The sequence below is a fragment of the Dreissena polymorpha genome, chromosome 6 (assembly GCF_020536995.1).
Source record: "Dreissena polymorpha isolate Duluth1 chromosome 6, UMN_Dpol_1.0, whole genome shotgun sequence".
NCBI classification, from domain to species: domain Eukaryota; kingdom Metazoa; phylum Mollusca; class Bivalvia; order Myida; family Dreissenidae; genus Dreissena; species Dreissena polymorpha.
The window spans coordinates 104103976-104130991 of NC_068360.1; the positions used below are offsets into that span (position 1 = coordinate 104103976).

The 27016-nt window shown below is 36.8% G+C and overlaps 1 protein-coding gene and 1 long non-coding RNA gene across 3 annotated transcripts in view; both read left to right on the forward strand.

The window, feature by feature from the left end:
* Window positions 1-25300, forward strand: part of LOC127836362 (uncharacterized) — a 501905-nt gene extending 476605 nt beyond the window's left edge. The window contains exon 2 of the long non-coding RNA XR_008028733.1: window positions 19351-25300. This is a non-coding gene — a long non-coding RNA (uncharacterized LOC127836362). The remainder of the gene's footprint in view (window positions 1-19350) is intronic.
* LOC127836352 (tyrosine-protein kinase SRK2-like) overlaps window positions 1-25300 on the forward strand; it is an 82136-nt gene extending 56836 nt beyond the window's left edge. For both annotated transcript variants that reach the window (XM_052362940.1, XM_052362939.1), the window contains exons 6-11: window positions 4935-5093; window positions 9429-9593; window positions 9780-10036; window positions 15104-15257; window positions 15551-15682; window positions 16809-25300. In XM_052362940.1, coding sequence (XP_052218900.1) covers window positions 4935-5093; window positions 9429-9593; window positions 9780-10036; window positions 15104-15257; window positions 15551-15682; window positions 16809-16987 — 1046 coding nt within the window. In that variant the 3' untranslated portion in view covers window positions 16988-25300. The remainder of the gene's footprint in view (window positions 1-4934; window positions 5094-9428; window positions 9594-9779; window positions 10037-15103; window positions 15258-15550; window positions 15683-16808) is intronic.
* Window positions 25301-27016: the final 1716 nt, after the last annotated feature.

Below are 27016 nucleotides of genomic sequence, written 5' to 3' on the forward strand. Positions count from 1 at the left end.
ATGTTTTGGTACACTTTACCCCTAAAGTATCATAGATATTGCTTTCATACTTGGAACACTCACAAACTATCATAAGGGTACAGTAAAAGGACAAGTTGCATAACTCTGGTTGTCATTGTTACGGAATTATGGCCCTTTTTTGACTTAGTAACTTTTAATATATGGTTAAATTTTGTGTTTCGATCCACTCGAAGTATCAAGGCTATTGCTTTCAAACTTCAAATACTTACATGCTATCATGAGGTTACTGTACCTGGCAACTTGAATTTTACTTTGACCTTTGAATGACCTTGACTCTCAAGGTCAAATTATTAAATTTTGCTAAAATTGCCATAACTTCTTTATTTATGATTAGATTTGATTGATACTTTGATGAAACTACTCTTACCTGACATACCACAATAGACTTCACCCAAACCATCCCCCGTGCCCTCCCCCCCCCCTCCCCCCCCTCCCCCCTCCCCTCCCCCCCTAATTTTTTTTTATTTTTTTTATTTTTTTTTTAAGATCATCTCACAAATGACCACCACACCCTCACACTATACCCCCACCCCACCCCACCCCCCCCCCACCCCACCCCCCCCCCCCCCCCCAATTTTTTTTTTTTTTTTTTTTTTTTTTTTTTTTAAGATCATCTCACAAATTATCACCACACCCTCACACTATACCCCCCCCCATTTTTTTTTTAAAACGGTTATGTTAAAAATACCGTCCAACCATCGCACCCAAACCCCCCCCCCCCCCCCCATTTTTTTTTTTTTTTTTTTTTCGCTTTTTTGGAAGATAATGTAATAAATGTCCACAACCCCACACTATACACCCCTCTTCACTCCACTCCTCCCTCCTTTGTGATTGAAAATGAGAGTCCCTTCACCTTTAAAAAGAAAATAGATGAGCGGTCTGCACCCGCAAGGCGGTGCTCTTGTTTTTATTTTAATGTTATACATTGTATCTTACTTAAATGGATTTTGCTTCTTTTACATTCCAAACTGCTTCTTTTTATGCTGAATTAATTGCGTCAATCAAACATGATAAAGTAATTCTGGAATTCTCATGATTTTCCTAACTTGATGTTGGCTTTCTGAATTTTGTCTCATCTGTAATGAAGCAAATCATCCAGCACTGCACTTTCCCTATGAAATGCATCATGATAATGGTTTTTAATGTGCATGCTTTAATCCCCAGTATTATGAAATTGATGTGCGCCGGTTTGGTACGGAAATTAGCGGTTTCTTCCAGGACATAATGATCACTTCTGCAGTCACTTTAATTCCAGTTTACGTCCTCGGTGTGTTGTTTTGGAGACAAGCTAAACTCTGTGATTTGTTTATTTGACTTGGTTTATGCCTTTCTTGGCAATATATTCAGAGACATGAGGGAGATTTCACTGGCTTTTGGGGGTAAAACTGTATTCAAGCTGTCACTCCCATGTGGGTGCTCGGGATTGGTGTACAATAGGGGAGAATTAAGGCAAATGTCTTCTGTCATGTGTGCCATTGATTTTTGTGCCCACAATGATCAGCTTATTATAAGATGGGACTGGAAAAGCTTTCAGACTCTGTCTGACCATATTATGACTGCCCTGTTGGGTGTTGATTCTGTGTATAGCAGGGTAATGGACTGCTGATATATTTGAGCATGGCTCTGCAAAGACGGGTTAAATGCGTGTGAGTAAAATCCACACAGGCTAATCAGGAATGACACTTAAAGCTTTTTTGGAATTTTTGTTTTAAAGGAAGTCTTTTTTTAGCTCACCTGATTGCTCAAGTGAGCTTTTGTGACTGGTCTTTGTCCGTCGTACGTACGTCCGTTAACATTTGTTTGTAAACACTCTAGAGGCCACATTTATTGTCCGATCTTCATGAAACTCGGTCAGAAGATTTGTCCCAATGATATCTCGATCAAGTTCGAAACTGGGTCAAAAACTAGGTCACTAGGTCAACAAAAAAAGAAAAAGCTTGTAGACACTGTAGAAGTCACATTTAATGCCCAATTTTATGTAACTTTGTCTAAATGTCTGTCTTAATGATATGTTGGTTGAGTCCAAAAGTGGTTCCGGTCCGTTGAAAAACATGGCCTCCAGTGGGCGGGGCAGTTTTCCTTACATGGCTATAGAGAAACCTTGTTAACACTCTAGAAGTCACAATTTTGGCCCAATCATCATGAAAGTTAATCAAAACTTTGGTTTTATTGATATGTCGGACGAGTTCGAAAATGGTCCAGATCGGTGAAAAAACATGGCGCTAGCGGGCAGGTCATTTTTCTCTATATGTATATAGTGAAAACATGTGAACACTCTAGAAGTCACATTTTTTGCCCAATTTTCATGAAATTTGGTCAGAACATTTGTTTCCTTGATATGAGAGTTGAGTTGGAAAATGGTTCCGGTCAGTTGAATAACATGTCTGCCGGGGGGGGGGGGGGCAGTTTTCTTATATTTATATAGTAAAAAAAAAAGCTTGTGAACACTCTAGAAGTCACATTTTTTGCCCAATCATCATGAAACTTGGTGAAAAGATTGGTTTTATATTTATCTAGATAAGTTTGCAAATGGTCCCGATGGGTCAATAAACATGGCTGCCAGGGGGGTGGGGTAGTTTTCCTTATGTGACTATATAGAGAGAAACCTTGTGATCGAACACTATGGAAGTCACATATTTTGCCTAATCATCGTGAAACTTAGTCAATACATTGGTTTTATTGATTTCTTGGAAAAGTTGGAAAATGGCTCAGATCAGTGAAACACACTTTTTAGCTCACCTTATGGCTCAGGTGAGGTTTTAGGATTGGTCTTTGTCAGCTGTCCGTCCATCCACATTTGGTTTGTAAACACTCTAGCATTCACATTTCTCAAGCATCAAAGTTGCTGAAAGATCTCAGTCAAGTTTGATGATAGGTCACCATTTCAAATCTTACAAAAACAAAAACACTCCATACACCAGAGTTTTGGTTCAATAATGATGAAACTTGACCAGGATGTTTGTCTGGTCAATATCTAGGTCAAGTTTGACATTAGGTAAAGATTGAATGAACCAACTCTTCTCAGGTGAGAGAACTAGGGCCATCTTGGCCCTCTTGTTTAACAAAAATTCAGTCGAGGCAGAAAGGGTTATCCCTTATTAGTTGGTGCAGATTGCACGGGCTAATCTGGGCTGTCAAGTCCTAGGGAAAAACCGTTGTGGCCTTGAAGACCACCTTGTAAAATGTGTATGTCCCTGCCATCCCAGGGCTCCCTGTCGCTCAAAATTTTATGTAGCCAAATTTTCCTTTTTATGTCTTAATTCTTATTATTTTGGATATTTTACGGATGATAATGTAGAAAACCTTGTAGCCAAAGGGATTTTTGTGTAGCCAAATTTCCTTATGAGTAGCAATTGACTAATTTGGCGAATGGCAGTGTAAGCCCTGCATCCATTGATGTTTCGTGCATATTTTGGCGAATGGCAGTGTAAGCCCTGCATCCATTGATGTTTCGTGCATATGTACAAGTACTGATGCTTATTACCAATTCTTCTCTGCTGTGTCACCCCACCCCATTGTACCTTTGACCTAATTTCTCTTTGGTATAATTCCAATATTAAGTCCAACAATAACCTGGAGGATATGAATGTATTTATTGAACATAGCTTCATTTTTTATGCCCCTAAAGGAGGGCATATAGATCCCACTGTCCGTCACACTTTGCATTTAGGTTTTGAAAAATGCTCATAACTTCTATGTCGCTTCAGATGTAACATTTATATTTGGTATGCATGTGTATATGGACAAGGCCTTGCCTTATGCACACAAAGTTTGACCACCTTGACCTTGAACTTAGGGTCCGCGTTAAGGTTTCTAAAAATGCATTTAGGTTTTGAAAAATGCTCATAACTTCTATCAAAGCGTTTATCAGGGGCATATGTCATCCTATGGAGACAGCTCTTGTTTTTCGTACAATTTTCCTTATTCCTGTCTTTTTACATCCATTTGATCCATTTGAAGGGTTTTAGTCCCTCATGAAAACAAATTATATTTTAGACCTTTCTTACTAGGTGTTTGTTTGAAAGCATTCATTTCTGATTAGCAGCAAACAGCAAAATATCTTAACAGACTGCGAATTTTCGCCGACTGTTCTGGTTTTACGCAGGTAGCATATAGCTAGTTATGCCCCCCTTCAAAGAAGAGGGGTTATTTTGCTTTGCTCATGTCGGTCGGTCGTTCTGTCAGTCTGTCGGTCCGTCCACCAGGTGGTTGTCAGACGATAACTCAAGAACGCTTGGGCCTAGGATCATGAAACTTCATAGGTACATTGATCATGACTGGCAGATGACCCCTTTAGATTTTGAGGTCACTAGGTCAAAGGTCAAGGTCACGGTGACCCGTAATAGTAAAATGGTTTTTGAATGATAACTCAAGAACGCATACGCCTAGGATCATGAAACTTCATGGGTAGATTGATCATGACTCGCAGATGACCCCTATAGATTTTGAGGTCACTAGGTCAAAGGTCAAGGTCACGGTGACCCGAAATAGTAAAATGGTTTTCGGATGATAACTCAAGAACGCATATGTCTAGGATCATGAAACTTCAAAGGTAGATTGATCATGACTCGCAGATGACCCCTATTGATTTTGAGGTCACAAGGTCAAAGGTCAAGGTCACGGTGACCCGAAATAGTAAAATGATTTTCGGATGATAACTCAAGAACCCTTTTGCCTAGGATCATGACACTTCATAGGTACATTGATCGTGACTCGCAGATAACCCCTATTGATTTTCAGGTCACTAGGTCAAAGGTCAAGGTCACAGTGACAAAAAACGTATTCACACAATGGCTGCCACTACAATTGACAGCCCATATGGGGGGCATGCATGTTTTACAAACAGCGCTTGTTTTAATTTGCTTCTGATCAGGCAATGGTTAAATCTTACTAGGTGTACTACGTTGTTTCAGACACATTGACTTTGTCAGTGAGGGACTGCGATGAGTTGCGGGGGTACGTCGTGAAGCACTACAAGATCGTCACGTACAAGCGCGCGGGCAAGGACGCGTACTGTATCACACCTAAGCGCATGTTCAACTCCATACCGGAGCTGGTCAACCACTATAGAGGTACTTGTAGCTCATGTCACTATAGAGGTACTTGTAGCACATATCAACCTTTCATCATTGGAGTCAGGCTCTGGAAAAATGGGTCTTGATACATGTGGGTCGTGCTCTGTGAAAAGGGGGTTAAATGAATGTGCGTAAAGTGTCGTCCCAGATTAGCCTGTGCAGTTCGCACAGGTTTATCTGGGACGACACTTTACGCACATGCATTAAACCCCCTTTTTACAGAGCACGGCTCATGTGTGTAAAGTGTTGTCCCAGATTAGCCTGTTCAGTCCGCACAGGCTAATCATGAGCGACACTTTCCGCTGAAACTGGAATCTCACGTAGACAATTCCATAAAAGTGAAAAAAGAGTCAACCCTGATAAGCTTGTGTGACTGGCAGACTAATCTGGACGACACTTTACTTGTTTAAATGTGTTCTGTTTTTGCTCATCTTTACTTGTTTTAATGTGTTCTGTTTTTGCTCATCTTTACTTGTTTAAATGTGTTCTGTTTTTGCTCATCTTTACTTGTTTAAATTTGGTATGTTTTTGCTCATCTTTACTTGTTTAAATGTGTTCTGTTTTTGCTCATCTTTACTTGTTTAAATGTGTTCTGTTTTTGCTCATCTTTACTTGTTTAAATGTGTTCTGTTTTTGCTCATCTGAGCATAAAATGCTAATGATGATCTTTTTATCACCTTTTCTGATTGTTGTTCATGCTGCATCAACAATTATCTTGTGAACACTTGAGATGCCATTTTATTTTTGCGCAATGCAACTTTTTCAAAACATTTGTCGCAATGATATTTTGACCATGTTGGAAATCAAGTAAAGAATAAGATCCCTAGCTCAAATGAGAGAAAAAGCTTGTGAACAATCCAAAAGTCTTTTTTTTTTCAATTTTCGAAAACTTTGCCAGAACATTTATAAGATATTTTGGCTAGATTCCAATATGGTTCAAATGCTTTGATATACATGGCCACCAGGGACTGGGCAGTTTTCCTTATGTTACTATTATAGTGAATCATTGTGAACGCTCTAAAAGAAACATTTTTAGTTTAATCTTCATGAAACTTGCTCAGAACATTGTTCCATTTAGTTTGAAAATGGACAAACACATGGCTACAAGAGGGCAGGTGAAAGAGTGAAACCTTTTAGAAGTAACCTGTTTCTGGCCAATCATGATAAAACTTTATCAAAACATATCATCTATGATCATCTATCATCTTATCATCTCACCCAAGTGCAATTATTTTCATGTAAAAAGCAAGGTCATAAGCCTCATTTATTATACAAACATTATACAAACATTTATTTATTATACAAACATCAAAAAGCTGCTTAAAGCAGTTTAGTTTTAGCAATTCATAGGTGAACGACCTAGGGCCAGTGGCTCTCCTTTTACGTTAATGTATTTTGCTGAATAAAAGTATATCAATAATTGGTTCTTTCATTGTTCTTTAGTTTGTGGCAATTGACAATCATGTTCAAATGTTATTTCCTCTTTGAACATAGAGCTCATTCTAATTTGATCCCACTAAATTAACTCTATGGAGGCCTTGTTCCCAGCTGGGGTTTTTTCATCGCTATGCCAAAAGTGTATTATATTGCCTGACATATAAACACTGTACAAGATTGTCTAACAAGTGTTTGTAATGGAGTATAAATTGGCCAAAAGTTGGAGAAAATTACCTGAAATTGTTGCCGGAATGTCCTACTTCCTGTGTGAACTGATTATAGTTGATACAGAAAACAGCAGACTGGTCTTTTTAAAGTAAGGGACATTTGGTCTGTACTTGAAAGGCTTAGCCATTTCCTTTCTTTGCAGGATGTTTTCAAATTAGTGGACATCTTGTCTGTGTTCCTATGGCTTGGCCATTACCTTTACTGTAATTGCACTCAAAATAAAAAAAATCTGTATTAAATAAGCCCTATAACTACTGACATTTTTTAAATGAAGGAAAATTACTGGTATTTGCAAAATGGATAAATATAACTACATATTTTAACCATCATTATTAGATTGATATGTCTATAAATCAGTTAAGCAGACTTTCATATTATATTTCCAAAATGTACATTAATGTATTGGTGTTTTACTATTTGGGGGTTGTTTTCATTGATGAAATTGCAATATATTCAGCATTAGAACAATTCAACATTGATTTATTTTACCATAGCAGTTTATTCAATAATTTGTATTATTTTAACTGTATAAAATGTGTGCACTTTCCCATTTCAATGAAATTTTCCCAGTAAAGACTTTCTCATTGCACTCTTTATTGCTGGTAGTTAACCGCATGCAGAACCATTTGAATGCTCCAATAATTTATTGAAGCAATGAATAACTGCCTGCAAAGTATGCCAGGTCTGTGCAAGTTTATTCACATCAGCTGTCAGAGATGTGCCAATAACTTCAGGCACATTTATTGAATGTAGGAGAAAATATTAATTTTCCAATCATCTTTGGAATTCTTCAGTTGCACTTACTTGGGCTGCTGTATATGAGATTTAAAAATAAACATTATTATCTGAATACAGATTGCAATACTGGTGTAAATGTATGAAATGTTTATAAATAGATAGTTTAGTTAGTTAAACATCTGCTATCCTAATCCCACCCATTAAGAAAACTGACATTTATTGATGCCACTGACCTGTAGTGACATACTGACATACTTGCATGCATAGGTTTATGGTATTTGACATTTTCTTTCAAGCGGAAAGCATTTTCTTTCAAGTGAAAAGATGTTGCCATCAGTTCATAATTCCTGTATTATCAGATTTGTATTGAGATTAACATGGAACATTATCATGCACAGATGGTTGGCAAGCAGAGAAAAATCACATAATACTGTGGTATTTACTGTAGGGTTTACTGTTCAGAATATAATAATAATCACCACCTTGGTGCAAAAAGATACCATGTGACATGGAAATAAGAAGGCTCATGGAACCTTTTTGCACCAATAGGGCAATATTCAACCATAAAAGAAACAACTTACATGTAGTTATCGAAATCATGTATTTAGGATTCTAGCTAAGTCTACAGGAAAATCTGCATTTGCCAAGATCAACTTAAATTGCCCATATATTTTAATATATATTTTTTGTAGGTCGTTAGGCATTATTACTTACATTTTTATGCTCCCACAATAAATTTTGGGGGGAGCATATAGTCGCTGCTTCGTCTGTCCGTCCGTCCGTGCACAATTTTTGTCCGGGCCATTTCTCAGCAACTAATGACAGGAATTCAATGAAACTTTATGGGAAGCTTCACTACCAAGAGGAGATGTGCATATTATTAGCGGGTTCTGGTGGGATGATTTTTCAAAGAGTTATGGCCCTTTGAAATTTTCTATAAAAAAATTCTTGTTTCCCCCCAACTACTGTGCCCTCAAAATGTTTCCTTTTATCTGAATACATAGTGCAATATTGTGACAAAAAAACCTTTGGGGAGCATCACCTGTCGCGGACGGTTTCTTGTGTTCATCAGTAATGATGATTTTTATTTCCATCAGTGGGACTGATGGTTATCATTACAACAGAGGGACAAATGATGGTAAATTGAGTAAAAGATGTTTAAAATAATGTATATGGACACTTGTTCTTAATAACAGTGATCCACAGAGCTTTCAATAAGTTTTTACTTAGGTTAATTGTTTCAAAAAATAGAAAGTGGATTTAAGGGTGTTTTTTTTTAGCACCAAAGTTAGGTGCTGGTTAACCCTTTACCAGTTAGATACGTATTTTCACGCCTTTGTAGTCGGTCAGAAAATAAATTTTAATGAAAGACCTTTCTTACTGGATTCAAATTTTAAAGGCTTCATTTCCAACCCTAACATACTGCTGAGCAGCAAATATCATAAAACCTGAGCAGACTCTGAGTTACTCGCACGCTGTTCTGGTTTTATGATGTTTGCACACAGCCATTTTCACTTTGCTTCTGAGTGGGTTAATATCATGTTTGTAATAGCAAGGTAGTTTACCAGCCTTGATTAAGTCCATTGAGCCACTTTACAAGTAAGGCCTCCCCATGCTTTGTTACCCCATCTATGGGACAGCGGTCTATTGGTAGGATGCTGGTTTAGGAATCCGAAGGTCCCATTTTTCGATTCCCTCTCTGACCTCTGGAAATTTTCTGAAAAATTAAAATCCCATGTTGGCTCCTTTCCACTACGGAGTATTAATAGATACCTGGAAGGGAAATAAATCAATGTGTTGTGGCTGCATAGTGAGACGAATGCAAATGGACGACTTATTTCTCGGTGAAAATGAGCATTATATGAAAATCAACTGAAGATGTCACAAGTAATAAATATATACATATAAACCTGGTCTTTACCCTTTCAGAGAAGATTGATGGCCTGTGCTCCAAGCTGACTCAGGTGTGTGACAAGCCTCGCAGTGTGGCCTGGGCCCAAGAGCGCGGCAAGGAGGACGGCTACTCCACCCCCAGGGACTCCGTCCAGACTGTCAAACGACTGGGCAGTGGCCAGTTTGCTGACGTCTACGCAGGTACTATAGTGTGTACAGTCTATGCAGGAAGAGACAAACTTTAACAGAAAAAATCAAATAAAGCCTAAAAGGTCTTCCCTGATTAGCCATGCAGCCTAAACAGGCTTATCAGGGACGACACTTTACTCAGTTTTCCCAGAACAAGGCTCAATTATAACTGTACTAATCTTGCATGTGTTTCCTCAGGGAAGTGGAACCATCAGGATGTGGCAGTGAAAATACAAAGGCCAGATACTGTAAAAATGGCGGCTTTTCTGGACGAGGCCCAGATCTTAAAGACATTGGACCACCCCAATATTTTGAGACTTTTGGCGGTGTGTGATTTGAAGGAACCAGTGTATCTAGTCACAGAATTCTTTGCAAACGGACGACTGTCTCTATACTTGAGGGAAGGTCAGGGGAGCGAACTCAAGATTTCCCAGCTCATCTGGATCTGTGCTCAGGTTAGTTTCTTTTATCCAACTCCCAGCTATTGACCCTTCCGTTATCTGGGAGTTGCAACTAGCAAAGGCTTTTTTTATGGAAACAGGCCGCAACTTAAAACAACTTACCTGATATGGTGTCCTAGCAGAAAAAGATATTAATCCAGGTTTCAAACAAGTCAACGTTTCATAAACATGTATAAGTTTTTGCAATAGACAGCGCTGAGTATTCCACATTTGAAAATATGCATCAACTTTTATCCGAAATCCTTCATAAGATAGATCTTGTGTTTAATTACCAAATTATGATAAACCGTTTATCTCTAGAACCTCTGTAAGAAAGATCGAATTGTCAACTCAAAGCTTCTGCTTTTGGTTTGATAACATTTTTTACCTTGATTTGTGTTTTGAGAAATTCTCCTTTAATTACATCTATATTGATGTCCATGGTAACAGGTATTGATGTATTAGGTCTATTGAACTCAATGGACATAATTATACTCATTTTTATGCCCCCCTTGGAAGAAGAGGGGGTATATTGATTTGCACATGTCGGTCGGTCTGTCGGTCCACCAGGTGGTTTCCGGATGATAACTCAAGAACGCTTGTGCCTAGGATCATGAAACTTCATGACCCCTATTGATTTTGAGGTCACTAGGTCAAAGGTCAAGGTCACTGTGACTCGAAATAGTAAAATGGTTTTTGAATGATAACTCAAGAATGCATACAGGGCACACTATGAACAATATTACTGAAGCAACTGGTCTGTAATCCTTAATCTATAATTATCAGTCCAATGAAACATCATCCTTTAAGTAAAATACAGTGGATCAGTAAAAATATTATCAGAATATGAGATTTTTTGTATATTTTGTATATTAAATATTGCATTAATGTTTAATTTTGTTGATTAATATAAATATAAGCAGGACAGGGGAGGTAATACACTATTATATCTTTGTTATATACAGGGGAAACAAATGCAATAAGTTTAAATTTATTGTTACTGCATTTGCCTCCCTTGTAATATATTTAAATTTTACCAAATGTAAGGCTAACTGCATTTTTGTAATGCATACTACTACTACTACTACTACTACTACTACTACAACAACTACTACTACTACTGCAGCTGCTGCTGCTGCTACTGCAGCTGCTGCTGCTGCTACTACTACTACTACTACTTCTACTACTACTACTACTACTACTACTACTACTACTACTACTACTACTACTACTCTACTACTGCTACTGCTACTACTACTACTGCTACTACTACTACTACTACTGCTGCTACTACTACTACTACTACTACTACTACTACTACTACTACTACTACTACTACTACTACTGCTGCTACTACTACTACTACTACTACTACTACTACTACTACTACTACTACTACTACTACTACTACTGCTACTACTACTACTACTACTGCTACTACTACTACTACTGCTACTACTACTACTACTACTACTACTACTACTGCTGCTGCTGCTGCTGCTGCTGCTGCTGCTGCTGCTGCTGCTGCTGCTGCTGCTGCTGCTGCTGCTGCTGCTGCTGCTACTACTACTACTACTACTACTACTACTACTACTACTACTACTACTACTACTACTACTACTACTACTACTACTATTATTAACTATATAGCCTTGCATCATGCATAGATTAGTGTACAAGTAGTACTGCTTTGTATGTTGTTAAATATTATATGTTAAAGAATAAAAGAAACATTAAATGGGTGGATTTGGTCAGCTGTATCGGGAGGAGGAGGCTGAATATGTCCTGAAATTAGTCAGTGAAAACCAAGATTTGGTCAGGGACAAGTCAGTGAAAAGTCAGGGAATTTTATTTCATCAGGTGGGTGGCAACCCAGATAAACTACATAGCAACGTCATATTTTGCTTACTGGGGGGGGGGGGCATTGTATTTCTCAAAGAAATCTTGTTTAACATGGATTTTGCCTTTACCAGGTATAACTTTGAGCTGTAGGTACGTGCTCATTAAAGCTCAAAGCATTCAAGAAGAACTATGCTCAGGTGGGTTGTTTCCCATGGATGCTGTTTTTATGCCCCCGGTAGGTTGGCATATAGCAGTTTAACTGTTTGTCAGTCCGTCTGTCTGTCAGTCCGTCCCAAAACTTTTGCAATAACTTTTGCAATATTGAAGATAGCAATTGATAGTTGGCATGCCTGTGTTTTTCATGGAACTGCACATTTTGAGTGGTGAAAGGTCAAGGTCATCATTCAAGGTCAAAGGTAAAATATATGGCTTAAAGCGGCGCAGTAGGGGGCATTGTGTTTCTGACAAACACATCTCTTGTTTTTTTTTATAGTTTTGGGTGTCTTTTAGACAATAGATGGAGAAATGTGATCAGTTTGTGTTAAAAGATGACATTTTGGATCTCATCATGTCAATCAGTTGTATGTTGTGTGCATTGTAAATAAGTTATTTATAATATTAAATGTAAACCTTGCGTTGTGTTGTAAAAAAAACCGTTTCTCATAGCCCTATTTATATGCCAGTTTAAAAAATATTAGTATTTTTTAAACACCAGAGGGGGCAGGGGAGAATATTTGTCTTTCATATAACTTGCCACAAGTGATCTGCATAATGAAACAGTGTTGCTCATAACAACCAAGTCCAAGGTCAAGATCACAACTTTATAAAGTTAAACGTCAAATTAGTGAAATTCGTATTTGACACATGCATTTTAACTTGGCTGTTTTCGGAGAAAACCCGAGGTATTGTCATAGCCAGCTCGTCCGACGTAGGCGTCGTGCTAAAACCTTAACATTGGCTCTAAAATCAAAGTGCTTCCACCTACAACTTTGAAACTTCATATGTAGATGCCAGGGCTTGCACTAAGCGGCGTACGGCCGTATATTACGCCCGATAATTGTTTCCATACGCCGATAACAAAACCCCATGACGTCCACTGTACTTCCTTAAAATTGGTCATACGCCGAAAATAGCAACCCGTGACGTAAGCTGTCGATTAAAATAACACTTCAATCAACACTGCTTTCTGCCGACTGAATGTGTTTTGCACACGTCTCGATCAGTCTAAATTCCGCCTCCTTATATTTGCTACCCGCCCGCAGGTGGTTACCGGTAGCAAGTTTATTGTGTGTTGTTTATCTAACGGTTACACAATTTACCCCCCCCCCCCCCCCCCCCCCCCCCCCCGCGCGGATCGCAAATTGACCGTTACAAAGCAGTCGCTTAATATTAGTTGCTTTAACAACACACTCGTGCCTCTTTGCGCGTGCCGTATGTTGTCTAATGATTAGGCGATAACTGCTGGTTTTCGGCAGCGGCACGGTAAAAGAAAGACGGCAAAAATAATTAAAGAAAAACAAAACTGATCAAAGTTTAATTAATTACATAGATTCACTACCGTAATAGGTCCCGCGAGTTTTCTCAGTTTGTTAATCCACCGATAATTACGAGTAATAACCATCTTATATAAACTAGAATCACAGTTCATTTTCTATACTAACAAGTCATTTTACTAGTCAGAAACATTCAGAAAACACATTCCTGGATTAGATTTAAATTATCCGAGTAGAATTAAATTGCAACGTCATGACCTTCGACATTGCAAATGGCTGACCTATTGCAACATTCAACCCGCGTTCAGTTCAAAGCTGGTGATTCAAATTACAAGTAATGTTGGTTCAATGGAGAAAACATTAAATGGATTTAACAAGCATTTGATAAGGTTTGTTAAACCAGATAACAACATGGAAAGTTTGGATTATTAAAGTTAAACTGGTAAGGCATTTATTAAGTGTACATATTTCGGACATGTACTGTATAGTATTCGGATAAACAGTAATTGATATTCTAGATGCTCCATCATGACCATTCATTAAGATTGTGTTTTGTTGCAAATGCAGTCATAGGGATGAGGATAATAAAATGACAATAAATATGTGATGAAAAGGTGCAACATGTTTTGTCTTTTAAGTCGATATTGTTTGCACAAACTTATACCCTGATTTTCCAAACTTCTCCTTATTTTTAAAGCCTTGGGTAGTCTCCGCCTTGTTGTATGATATATCTAGTTACTTTCACAGAATTAAAGTGACCCAAAATGGATGGGAAGAGTTTGTGATCATTAACGCAGTTGACATTCCGTTAACATCAACATTAAAGATGTTTGGACTTCCAACATTTTTGAGTGGGACTTCCATAAGTAAAGGGCAGGAAGTCAGGACTTCCAAAATTTATTTCTTAGTGCAAGCCCTGAGATGCACCTTGATGAGTGGTGCATTTTTGGGTCACTAGGTCAAAGGTCTAGGTCACTGTGACCTCTGATATGAAACTTTAACATAGGCTCTAAAGTCAAATTGCTTCCACCTACAACTTTGAAACTTCATATGTAGATGCACCTTGATGAGTTCTACAGGCCACACCCATTTTTGGGTCACTAGGTCAAAGGTCAAGGTCACTGTGACCTCTAATATAAAACTTTAACGTAGGCTCTTAAATCAAAGTGCTTCCACCTACAACTTTGAAACTTTGTATGTAGATGCACCTTGATGAGTTCTACACGCCACACCCATTTTTGGGTCACTAGGTCAAAGGTCAAGTTCACTGTGACCTCTTTAAAAAAAAATCTGACAAGCTTTCGCAGTCGAGCGTGGCACCTGTTATGCAGTGCTCTTGTTAAATATTGGATTGGCAAAAGTGATAAGAATGATGAAACAAATTAATATTTTTTGAAGCAGAAAATTTAGTCCCTTAAATCTCTGATTGTTGACCCCTACCAGTTTCACCGGTGGGGACTTATGGTTTGCGCTCTGTGTGTCCGTCTGTCCGTCAGTCTGTCACACTTTTCTGGATTCTGGGATAACGAATAAAGTTCTTCATATTTTGTTATGAAACTTGAAACATGGATAGATGGCAATATGGACATTATGCACGTCATTTAAGTTTCTTCCTACATCAAAAATTCTTGTTGCTATGGCAACAAATATATAAATAAATGAAAAAAATATTTCTGACAATGGTGGAGCTGGTAGGGGACATATTTTGCTTGGCAATAGTCTTGTTATATTTTTAACAATGTTTCAGATCGCAGATGCTCTGGCATACATGGAAAAGGAGAAGTTTGTACACAGGAATCTTGGAGCCAGAAATGTTCTTGTCGGGTACCAGAACAAGGTCAAACTGGCGGGCTTCGGGATGACCAAGTGTGCTGACGACCCGGATTTCAACTTCAGAAGAGGTGAATTTGTGTTTGAAATTGAAGCTTCTTCTTATGATTCAAGTTGTTGATTTTGCTGTTATGGTAACTTTTGATTATAAACTGTTGCACTTCATTATTGAAGCCTAGTAGCCAATTGTTGTCAATTATCGGGAAGAAAGAACCATACATCAAACAAAAACACGGTTTTGAAAGTGGGCAATTATAACCAATGCGACTGCACATGCTAACCTGGGACAACATTTCATGCAAATGTATTTACAGTAGTTCAGTTTTCCTAGTTTTTCCAGTGTGTACAGTATGGCACATTGCAGGTCTGAAGATGGCTATCAAGTGGATGGCCCCCGAGGTGTTATTGTACAACAAGTATAGCATGAAGGCGGATGTCTGGTCATTCGGGGTGCTCATGGTTGAGGTCCTCACGTATGGGAAGGAACCTTATGAAGGTGGGAAGTAGGACTGCATCAAATATCAGGCCCTGATTTCTCAAAAAATACTTAACCATTTGCATGCTGGGAAATTTTTCGTCTGCAGAATTTCTAAAATTAGCATTTTCTTTGATTTTTTTTAAAGAATACTATCGGAATAGCAAACAGTTTGGATCCTGATGAGACGCCATGTTTTGTGACATCTCATCTGGATCCAAACTGTTTTCAAAGGCCTTCAAAATTCGGTTCCAGCACTGAAAGAGTTAACTCTTTCCAGCTCAGATGCAATGTAAGAATGGCGGTATGCAAACAGCAAAAAAAAAGAACAGTCTGCTATAAACTAGCAGTCTGTTATGGTTTTATGCTGTTTGCTGCTCATCAGTATCTTAGGGTTTAAAATGAATGCTTTAAAACTCGATTCTAGTAAGAAAAGTCATAAATTTACATGGGTTTATTAAATGGCTACATATTCGTTAATTTTCGTATCTTGAGTGGTAAATGTTTAAAATTGTTTTAACAGGATGAGCTTTATCTTAATTTTCTTCATATTGATGTAAAATGGACATTAATTTCATTGAAAAAATGTTATACACTTTGAATAAAAATTCTATGTATAAGAAATTTAAAAATAGTCTTACAAATTTCTAAGAAATTGGGGTCTGAATTCTAATTTATTCATGTGAACAGTTCTTGCAAGTATTTGCAGATTTGTTTATAAGTAGTATTCTTTTATAAAAAGTGATAACATTTTGTATTTGAGTTTAACATTATGCATTTATTGCACTGTTTTACTTCAGTCGCAAAAAAAAAAATGCTAAATACTGCATTAAGTATACAAGAATCATAACAGCATCTGAGCAGCAGTTTGGGAAAACAGGGCTTAACACATGTAGACTTTTACTCCAGGGGTCAGTGGTTTGAACCCAGTTGTGGGTTACTTTTTTTTCTTTTCTTTATTTTTTTCTTTATTTTTTTTTTTACTGGAGCTTTTTATATCCAATGTTTAAATTTATCAATATAAAAGCATTTAATGACAAACTCCAATACATGCCAAAATCTGTGAAAAGCCCCTTTAATTAAAGAAGAAACAAGATTTCAGTTGTCATCTGATGTCTATATTTTCATCCTTGCATTCTTTGTGTAGGCATGGGAAGTCGGGAGGCTTTTGAGAATGTGCAGCAGGGCTACCGGATGCCCAAACCGGACATGTGTCCCACAGAACTCTACGACGTCATCCTCTCATGCTGGAGCACTAACGCCCCCTCACGGCCGTCCTTTGACTTTTTAGACACATTCTTGCACGACCACAAGACCCCCACTTGATCGCTCTGGAGCGTTGAATTAGTCGCGTTTTAAAATGTTCAGTGACGACAGTGAATATTTTGTTTTTTTAATACTTTGTCATTTGTCCTTTTGTTGTTGTAAGTTGTTGTATTTCTACTCTCTGAGCTTTTACAGGTCATTCTGTCTCTAATATTATGTAACTTTTTTCTCTTTTTTTAATGTTAGAATTTTGGGCCAAAATTCGGCAAGATTAAAATATCGTAAAGTTTATATTTTTCACAAATGACTGCCTAAAATTCCCAACTGAAGAATTCATTTTTTTATGCTCCCCCATATATATATATATGGGGAGCATATAGTTGCCAGTTTGTCCTTTCGTACTTCCGTACGGAAAAAAAGTTTCTCATAGCACCTGGAATACTTTACCGATCTCTTTCATATTTGGCATGTAGATACCTTGCATGAACCTCTACCTTTTGATGACGTTTGAGGTCACTGGGGTCAAGGTCACCAAGGCTAATAATAGATTTTTCCGTCACACTTTTGTTACAGTTTCTTATACCACCTTCAATACTTTACCGATCTCTTTCATATTTGGCATGTAGGTACCTTGCTAGACCTCTACCTTTTGATGAGGTTTGAGGTCACTGGGGTCAAGGTCACCATGGCTAATAATAGATTTTTGTGTGTCAAGGTCACCCTTGTGTAAGAGTTTCTCATAGCGCCTTCAATAATTTACCGCTCTCTTACATATTTGGCATGTAGGTACCTTGCATGGACCTCTTCCTTTTGATGAGGTTTGAGGTCACTGGTTTAATTCAACATTGAGGCCATGTCCTATCCAACTCTGGAACCAAAGTAAATATTATATTTAAAACATTTTTATTCTATATTTTTAAATATTTGTTAGCAAAAAAACAACCAATTTTAGTCAAAACAAAATGCAAACTTTCTCAACCCTGGCCAAAGTCCCTAAATGATGAAAGAAAACACAGTTTTTGTGTATTTAAGTTATGATGGCTCTTCCGAGACATTATTCTCATTCCAATAATATTTTTTAATTGACCAATCATAGCACTGGCATGTTACGTGTTTTGAGGTTAAACTGTTGCATAAAATAGCACACCATGTTTGTGGTATTCAACTGAACACATGGGACATTATTCTGTTATCACTTTCTGGGAAGGAGTGTAAACTAATTGTGGCATATCTGGATCAATAAAGTGTGTATTTATAAACGAACCTTGAATTTATTTAAAAAAAACTATTTTTGCAAAGAGATGAATCTGGACCATGAAAAATGTCTGCAAATTTCTTTAAAAAATGTAAAATAAAGTTGCTGAATGTTGGTTACAGTAAGTTCTGTATTCTTTCTGCGTAAACACTTTATTTAGGACGCATTTTAGTTTGGCTTGAGGTATATTGTTTCTATAAATGTATGTTTTTTCTTTATTTTTATTTTATTTTTAAACATGTGATAAAACATAGTATGGCATGGTCATGATTTAAAGTTGTGTTCAATTTCGTATTGGCATTGTTGACTGTTATAGCCTATTTTCAGCTATTTACAGTTGTTTGTATGTGCTTTTGTAATAAGTATTATTTTGTTAATATGTAGTTATATATACTACATGTAATATATACTCTACCCTTACTATAGTTATATAGGTAATGTATAACCATAACTTAATGTTCAAACATTCAAACTTATATTCAGAATTCAGACTCAATGATTCAACATTTTGCATGAGCATCAGCTGTCTTTAATTATCAACTACAACAGAGATGGCAAATGATACACAATATGTCAGACAGAGTATACATTTACGCATACATGCTCTACTGTTCTAATAGAAAAGAGCCGCATTCTGAGAAAACTGGGCTAAATGCGTGTGCGTAAAGTGTCGTCCCAGATTAGCCTGTGCGGTACACACAGGCTAATCAGGGACGACACTTTCCGCTTTTATGGTATTTTTAGTTTGAAGGAAGTCCCTCCTTACTGAAAATCAAGTTTAGGCGGAAAGTGTTGTCCCTGATTAGCCTGTGCGGACTGCACAGGCTAATCTAGGGCGACACTTTACGCACAAGCATTTTGCCCAGTTTTATCAGAAGACGGCTCAAAATATGAAATCGGAGAAAAGCACATGGTTTTTCTCTTGTCCCAAGCAGCAGACATTTTAAAAGTGGGCAAGAAATCAAACCATGGAATGTTATTGTCCCCTACCAGTTTCACCGGAAGGGACTTATGGTTTGCGCTCCGCTCCCTCTGTCAGTCCGTCCGTCCGTCTCACTTTTCTGGATCCTGCGATAACTATGAAAGTTCTTAATATTTTTTCATGAAACTTGGAACATGGATAGATGGCAATATGGACATTATGCACGTCATTTCATTTTGTTCCTAGGTCAAAAATTCTTGTTGCTATGGCAACAAATAGACTAGAAATACTGCTGAAAATGGTGGTTTTCTGGATCCTGCGATTGCTTTAAAAGTTCTTAATATTTGTTTATGAAACTTGGAACATTGATAGATGGCAATATGGACATAATGCACGTCATTTCATTTTGTTCCTATGTCAAAAATTGTGGTTGCTATGGCAACCAAAAAAAAATATCTGAAAATGGTGGAATTTCTGACAATGGTGGAGCCGGTAGGGGACCATGTTGCTTGACAAAAGCCTTGTTACCTTATGCTATTAACGTAATTGAATAGCTCAGACATATCTACAAAAGATTCAGGGTGTGTGAAACTCAATATGAGATTAATATTCAAGGCTATTCAATTTATTTGTTCTTATGTGGTAGGAGTCATAACTTGAATGTATGTCCATCATTAGCTAGCACCATATTCAACCATTCTGGAAGTTTATTACATCATTTTTCATCTACAAAGAAGTCATTTTAACACATATTATATTGTGAATATTATTGTATTGTTATTTGTCATTTCTTAAATACGCAATTAGAAGTTGTTCTAAACGTAACCCTTAGATGAGAACAGCACATTTGTTTTATTGGGATTATTTTTTGTTTTAACTGCCAGCTATTTATCAATTGATTAAACATATAATAAATATCAACAACAATTTTTACATTGTTGAATTGTGCATTTGAGAATGGTTGTATTATGTGGCAAATGTTCTTGGTTTTTACCCTTTCCCACTCAGAAGCAAAGTGAAAAGGTCTTTTGAACACAGCATAAAAACCAGAACAGCCTATGAGTAACCCGCAGGCTGTTCAGGCTTTATGCTGTTTGCTGCTCATCAGTATCTAAGGTTTGAAGATGAAGCTTTAACAACTGAAATCTAGTAAGAAAGGTCTTATATTAAATACAACTTTCTAAAGGACTACAAATGCGGGAGAATACGCATCTAAGTGGTAAAGGGTTAATGTAATCCCACACATTGGATCATTATTAAGTTGTCCGTACTTGCCATGATGTGAGGAACATTCTTAACATTGACTTATGTCACATTCAATTAGTTATAAATACCTGGTAGCATTTTGAAAGTACTGAACAGTTTATGTAAAAAAAATATGCAAAGAAATATAAGCTTGGTTTAAAATCGCAGGAAAATCTCTGTTGAAAACAAAAAAATTGGTGTATGCAGTTCTGTGACGAAATGTTTCTTAGTAACATAATGGGGACATTTTAAAATCCAGCTTTAACTTCATATCTTTGTTAATGGTAGCTTAGATCTTAAATAAATGTAAATCAAAGACTGGTAAGATAAATGTGTACACAGTTCTGTTTTGAAATCAATGCTGTACACGATAATTTAATATACATGTATATATAAATACAGAAAACATGTTTGAACATTAATACAGCTCATAAGTTTTAAATGACATAGAATCTACTGTGCTTGTTATTCATTTAACTCTTTCAGTGCGGGAACCGAATTTTGAAGGCCTTTGCAAACAGTTTGGATCCAGATGAGACGCAACAGAACGTGGCGTCTCATCTGGATCCAAACTGTTTGCTATTCTGAAAAAAAAATCGAAGAAATGCTAATAGTAGAAATTCAGCAGACGAAATTTTAGCAGACCATATATTTCCCAGCATGCAAAGGGTTAAATGTATAGAAATGCTTTTGGCAGTTTGTAATTTGTTGTACATAATACAGGTTGTGTATATTCACATTTTGTTTGTTAACTTATGTAAAAAGATTTACAGAAATATAGAAAAGCAATGAGCATATGTTTTTGTTGATGCATTTATCTTAAGGTAAAAATGTGTGTGGTTTCTCTGATGTTTTTATGTTTTAGCATGTATAAATATGTCTCCCATTACTTTAGTGCTATAATAACTCTTTCCTTATATTGCTTTCATATGAAAACTTTAAGTAAACATTTCAGTTATACCCATTTAGAATTTCTAACACATTATTATAACAGCTGTGCAGCTTAACCCATTTATGCCTAGTGGGCTCTCCCATCCTTCTAAATTGGATAAATTTATTTACAAAATAAGGGATGTCTAATATATTTATTTCTATATTTAGGATATTTCTTACAGAAATTCCTTTAAGCAAACAGCGTAGACCCTGATGAGACGCCGCATCATGCGGCGTCTCATCTGGGTCTACGCTGTTTGCCAAGGCCTTTTTTCTAGAAGCTAGGCATAAATGGGTTAATATAACGTGTGGCGATGAGGGATATTCTGTATTTGTCATTACTGTGACAATCTCTGGTTTGTGGGGGTTGTGTACACAGTTGTATCCCAATTTATAAGGAATGCTTTATTTGATTTAAAACATTTTTGTGCTTTATATATATATATGTATCAGCAAAATTAACTACTCCAACTGAACTGATTAAGGCCATGTCTTTTAATGCAAATAAACAGTGATTATTTGTTAATAATTTTTGTATATATTTTGCTTTTATACAAACACATTGTCAGCGTGTATGCATTCAAATTCTGTCCACATGTGTTATGATTGTATAAAGTGAACTGCATTAGAGACTGGTTCTGGGAAAATGGCGCCTATTGCATGTGCGTAAAGTGTGGTCCCAGCTTAGCCTGTACAGTCTGCACATGCCCCATTTTGCCTGAGCAAGCTTATTTCTTGATGCACTGGTTGTTCTTCAAAAAGTTTCCCCTCATGAATTTCTATATGACAGTTTAGTATGTTGAATGTATTACCAGTTAAACATGTTTATAAATAATTGCGGGTATATGCTAGAACAAGTTGATGTGTTGTTAATTGTTTTGCTTTGTCAAAATATGTACATGTACTGGCACTTGTTTACAATATTATACTAATTTCAGTATTTGTTGATTTTGATTTGTGTACTTTTTTCGTGTATTTGTATTACTGTTTTGTCATTATTTCTCAATATTGTGCACAAGTTGTATACATTACATAATACGTCATAATCAGCAATTGTAAATGCTTGCTTTTAATTATTTCTTCTATTTGTTTCTCTGCATGAATTTTTATGCCCCCAGTAAGGTGGCATATAGCATTTGAACTGTCTGTCCGTCCTTCAGTCCGTCCGAAAACTTTAACATTGGCCATTACTTTTGCAATATTGAAGATAGCAACTTGATATTTAGCATGCATGTGTATCTCATGGAGCTGCACATTTTGAGTGATGAAAGGTCAAGGTTAATGTCATCCTTCAAGGTCAAAAGTAAAAAATAAAATCCAAGGGAAGTAATAAGCTTTAAAAGGGAGATAATTTCCAAACCTGCCAAATGATATATTGAAATTTTATTTCAAACTGGCGCAATAGGGGGCATTGACAAACACATCTCTTGTTTTAATTTTCTTTAAAAATTATGTTTATTTTTATACCATCTCTATAAAAAGCTATGTACAAGTTGTAACAGATAGTAAGTTTTTTTTGCATTTTTTAAAACTTAAAATTCACAATAAGCTGTTGAACTTTTAGCCTTTATTTTTGATGAGTAGAATAATTTCAACTTAAATGTATAACTTCATTTTGATGTGTTTAGCATTTCAACCAGCATCATTGAATCCTGTTTTCTTCAAAGTTTTGACCTTATTTTTTTCTTTTAATCTTCAAACTTTCATTTATTATTGCTCTTTAAAACTATATCTGCAAATGTATTGGACGCTGGTTTAACCATGATTTTCTTTTCTTTGCCATGTGTTTGCTTGTGTTAATTTAATGGGCATTCTTTTTACACAAAACTTGTTTGAAACCAGAATTAAACAAAGTGCCATTGTGCTATTATTATTTTAAGTTAAAGGATATCTTGTTTTATTTGAAACATGGTTGTGAGATTTGCATTGACTTATTTGTTTCAGTTATAGTGTTTTAAATATGTCAGATTCAATCACAGTTTACTATACTTTAAATAAGTTTTGTTGATAATGTATTGAATTTAAATTATCTTTGTTAAATTTAAAGATCTGTAAAAAAAAAAAGCATTGGTTTGGAAATAAAACGCATACTTGTTTGAAGATTTACACATATTTATGCTCCCCAAAAAATTTTGAGGGGAGCATATAGTCGCCCCATCGTCTGTCCGTGTGTGTTTCCGTCTGTCCGTGCACAATTTTTGTCCAGGCTATTTCTCAGCAATAAATGACCGGAATTCAATGAAACTTTATGGGAAGCTTCACTACCAAGAGGAGATGTGCATATTATCAGCCGGTTCTGGTCGGATGATTTTTCACAGAGTTATGGCCCTTTGAAATTTTCAATTAACTGTACATATAGTGCAATTCGTGTCCCGGCTATTTCTCAGCAACTAATGACCGGAATTCAATGAAACTTTATGGGAAGCTTCACTACCAAGAGGAGATGTGCATATTATCAGCGGGTTCTGGTCGGATGATTTTTCACAGAGTAATGGCCCTTTGAAATTTTCTATAAAAAAATTATTGTCCCCCCCCCCAACTACTGTGCCCTCAAGACGTTTCCTGTTATCTGAATATATAGTGCAGTATTGTGACAAAAAAAACTTTGGGGAGCATCACCCGTCTCGGACGGTTTCTTGTTTGTTTTGAGCCTTTGTTTTTTTGAAATTGTACTAAAAATATTTTGTGAAACTTGTCTAAGCCGAACCCATGATTCTAGTTTCAGCAGTGTTTGATTTGTCAAGGTTTGGACAGAATGCATTATTCTCTCAGTATAGACACTGTGTTTAACCTGTTTTAATTGTTTAAATAGTGGACAAGAACAGGTTTAAGTTAACACTTTTAATACCGTTCATATTTTTTTGCATTATAAAAATTATATTTATTAGTATTTTGTTTTCATGTGGTTTGGTTTTGACAGGTTTATTTGTATATGTCAACTTTTTAACTGATTTCAGAAAGGCAAATAATATAATGCCCACTCACCATTTATGTGTTGATAACTGCGTAGGTGTGTTATGCTTGTGAACTACAGGGTTATTTTGTGTTCAATTTCTTACATTTGACTTTATTGTTTTGTCTTCTTGTGTAATAAAATGTTAACTTTCATTAATTGAAATAATGCATTAAACAGATTTATATATTCTTATACAGTGAATCTTAATTAACTCACCTCAGCACACAGTTATTGGTATAGGGCATCTGGCCTGAATTTTCGGTAGAAAAAGAAGTCTTTATTGGAGAACAAACCTTGGGTTTATTGGATTGTCTTGGTCAAAATGAAGTAATTCAGCACGAGAAACATAATTGTAAGGACATTTGCTTCTCTCCCTTTGCAGGACAGAAACGGATGCAATACAGTGATACGTGTATACATGTACAGAAAAGCTGTGGGTTTTATATATATATATATAGTCCAACTTGTTATTATAATTATTTTGATTATTATTATTTTAACATGTTGTTTTCTTAAATTTTTCTCCGGTATCAATAGATAAGGCTTCAGCCACTTCAAGCATAGTACGGTACATATAGGTGTTGCTTATAAGAAATAAACCTTTGTTATTTAGGTAATGTCTGTTACTGCTAATGTTAAAATGAACTAATAATTCGACTTTCAAACACAAATTGTTTACTATTGCAATATAATTGATAAAATACGTCTAATAGATCTGGTGTAAAGAAATAAAAAACAATATTACACAATTGAGTATTTGTTGAATTATCATCCAATTTAGAGGTGCGTCTTGAGCCACCATGGACCTCTTGTTAGCATTAAAAAAACGTTGGCACATACGAATGGTACGCACGTTTTTTATGTATCAAATATGATGATACTTTGATAATTTAGTTATATATATTTTAATTTTGTGTCTGAACAGTACAATTTTGTTAGTATTGTTACACTCTAAAGTCAGCTCCGTGTCTATCTACTCATAAATTGTACGTCATTTGTATTTTTGTTATCTGTGTTCATGACAGATTGTTTATCGACGATTAAATCTATATGTATGTAAAATTGTTGTTTCTTGTTATTTTACCCACATATGATTTTGACTATGAATCATAACATACTGTGATCTGATATTATTTGGAACGTTTTGAATTGAAATTTTTCCATTGCTCTTTCATGCCAAGGCATCAGACGTCAAAATAATCATTTTAATAAAAAAAAAGTTTTTAACTGCAGGTTTGCAGCGCTGAATATCTTAGACAATGACATCAACAACATACCAACAACATCAAGGAAGTCCTGCTGTCATTGGCAGAAGAAGTTCTCGGGAGAGGGATGGAAGAATAAGCCATGGGTGATTACCAAATCATGGACAAAGGAAGAGTGGATTACTGAGCAATGAGTCAACATCGATAAAGAGATGACCAGAGGAAGCAGTAAAATCTACAGCACCTTCAAGACCCTTCCAAAGACCATGACCAGTTTTATAGTGTCTACCTCGTGCGGCATAATTGCCTGTGGCATGTTATGAGAGGATTCAACATCACCGCAGGGCTGGTGCAAGTCACCAAAGACTTCTACAGAAACACCAGCAGCACTTCTCTATGGACAAGAGGGGGGCTTCTTCAGGACATCAGTAGGCGTCTGTCAGGGATGTCTGTTCTCCGCCGTTCTGTTTGACCATTTTCTTGAGGGACTCCAAGACATCCACACCTCTATCTCAATCGATGAAAGACCCATCTCCAACTTGAGATTCACTGACGACATTGACCTCATGGGTGGTGCAAGCAGTGAACTTCCAAGATCTCACTAAAAGACTATAAAAGAGCAGGAGCATACGAAATGCAGGTCAACTTGGAGAAGTTGAAGATCGCGGTGAAAAGCGCGACCAACACCAGTGCAGACATCTATGAACGGCGAGAAGCTGGAAGAAGCGACCTGCTTTAAGTTCTTGGGAGCAACCCTCTCCAAGAATGGTGCCAGTACCGCTGAGGTCCGTAGTAGAATTGCCATTGCGATGGCCAGATTGAGCAGGTTGTGGACAAGCAGCTCCATCAGCTTCCCCTCCTCAAGTACAAGCTCTACTAGTCCAATGTAGTCTCCATCATACTGTAGGGTTTACAGACCTGGACGCATTATGCGGACCTAGATAGTAGGATACAGGCCTTTGAACACAAGTGTCACCGAAGACTGCTCCACAATTTCTACGTGGAGCATAAGATTAACGAGTACTTTCAAAGCAAGACTGCATCACTTGTTGGCAAACAAGAGGCCCTACTTGCCACCGTAAAATGACAATAGCTACCTTGGTGTGGACGCGTCACCAGACACACCTCAGTGCAGGACTGTGCCTCAGGGCACGCTAGAGGGATGTCCCAGTCGACGCCATCAGAAAAAAAGCTGGATGGACAACGTGAATAGTGGACATTACTCCCCATTGATGAATTAGTCTCAGCAGCCCACAACAGACCTAATAGGCGGAGGATTTCTATATCCTCGTCGCGTGTTTTTTTTTACAAAAGAAAATATATTTTAAAAGCTGATATAAGTATTAAAAAGCACAGTTTGGGCTGCATTATTAAATAGTTTGTGTCAAGTAATTAAACTGTATTCACGTCCCAATAGCGATAATTAAGCTACACACGCTGCATGTAAGCTACCTGGTACATCGCCACTACCCCACCCAACCGGTAACCCATGCGGCGAAAATACATGCTCGATTTTACTGTGACCCCGGAACTGATAATAGTCACACTTCCTATATTTAACATTGCCCAGAGT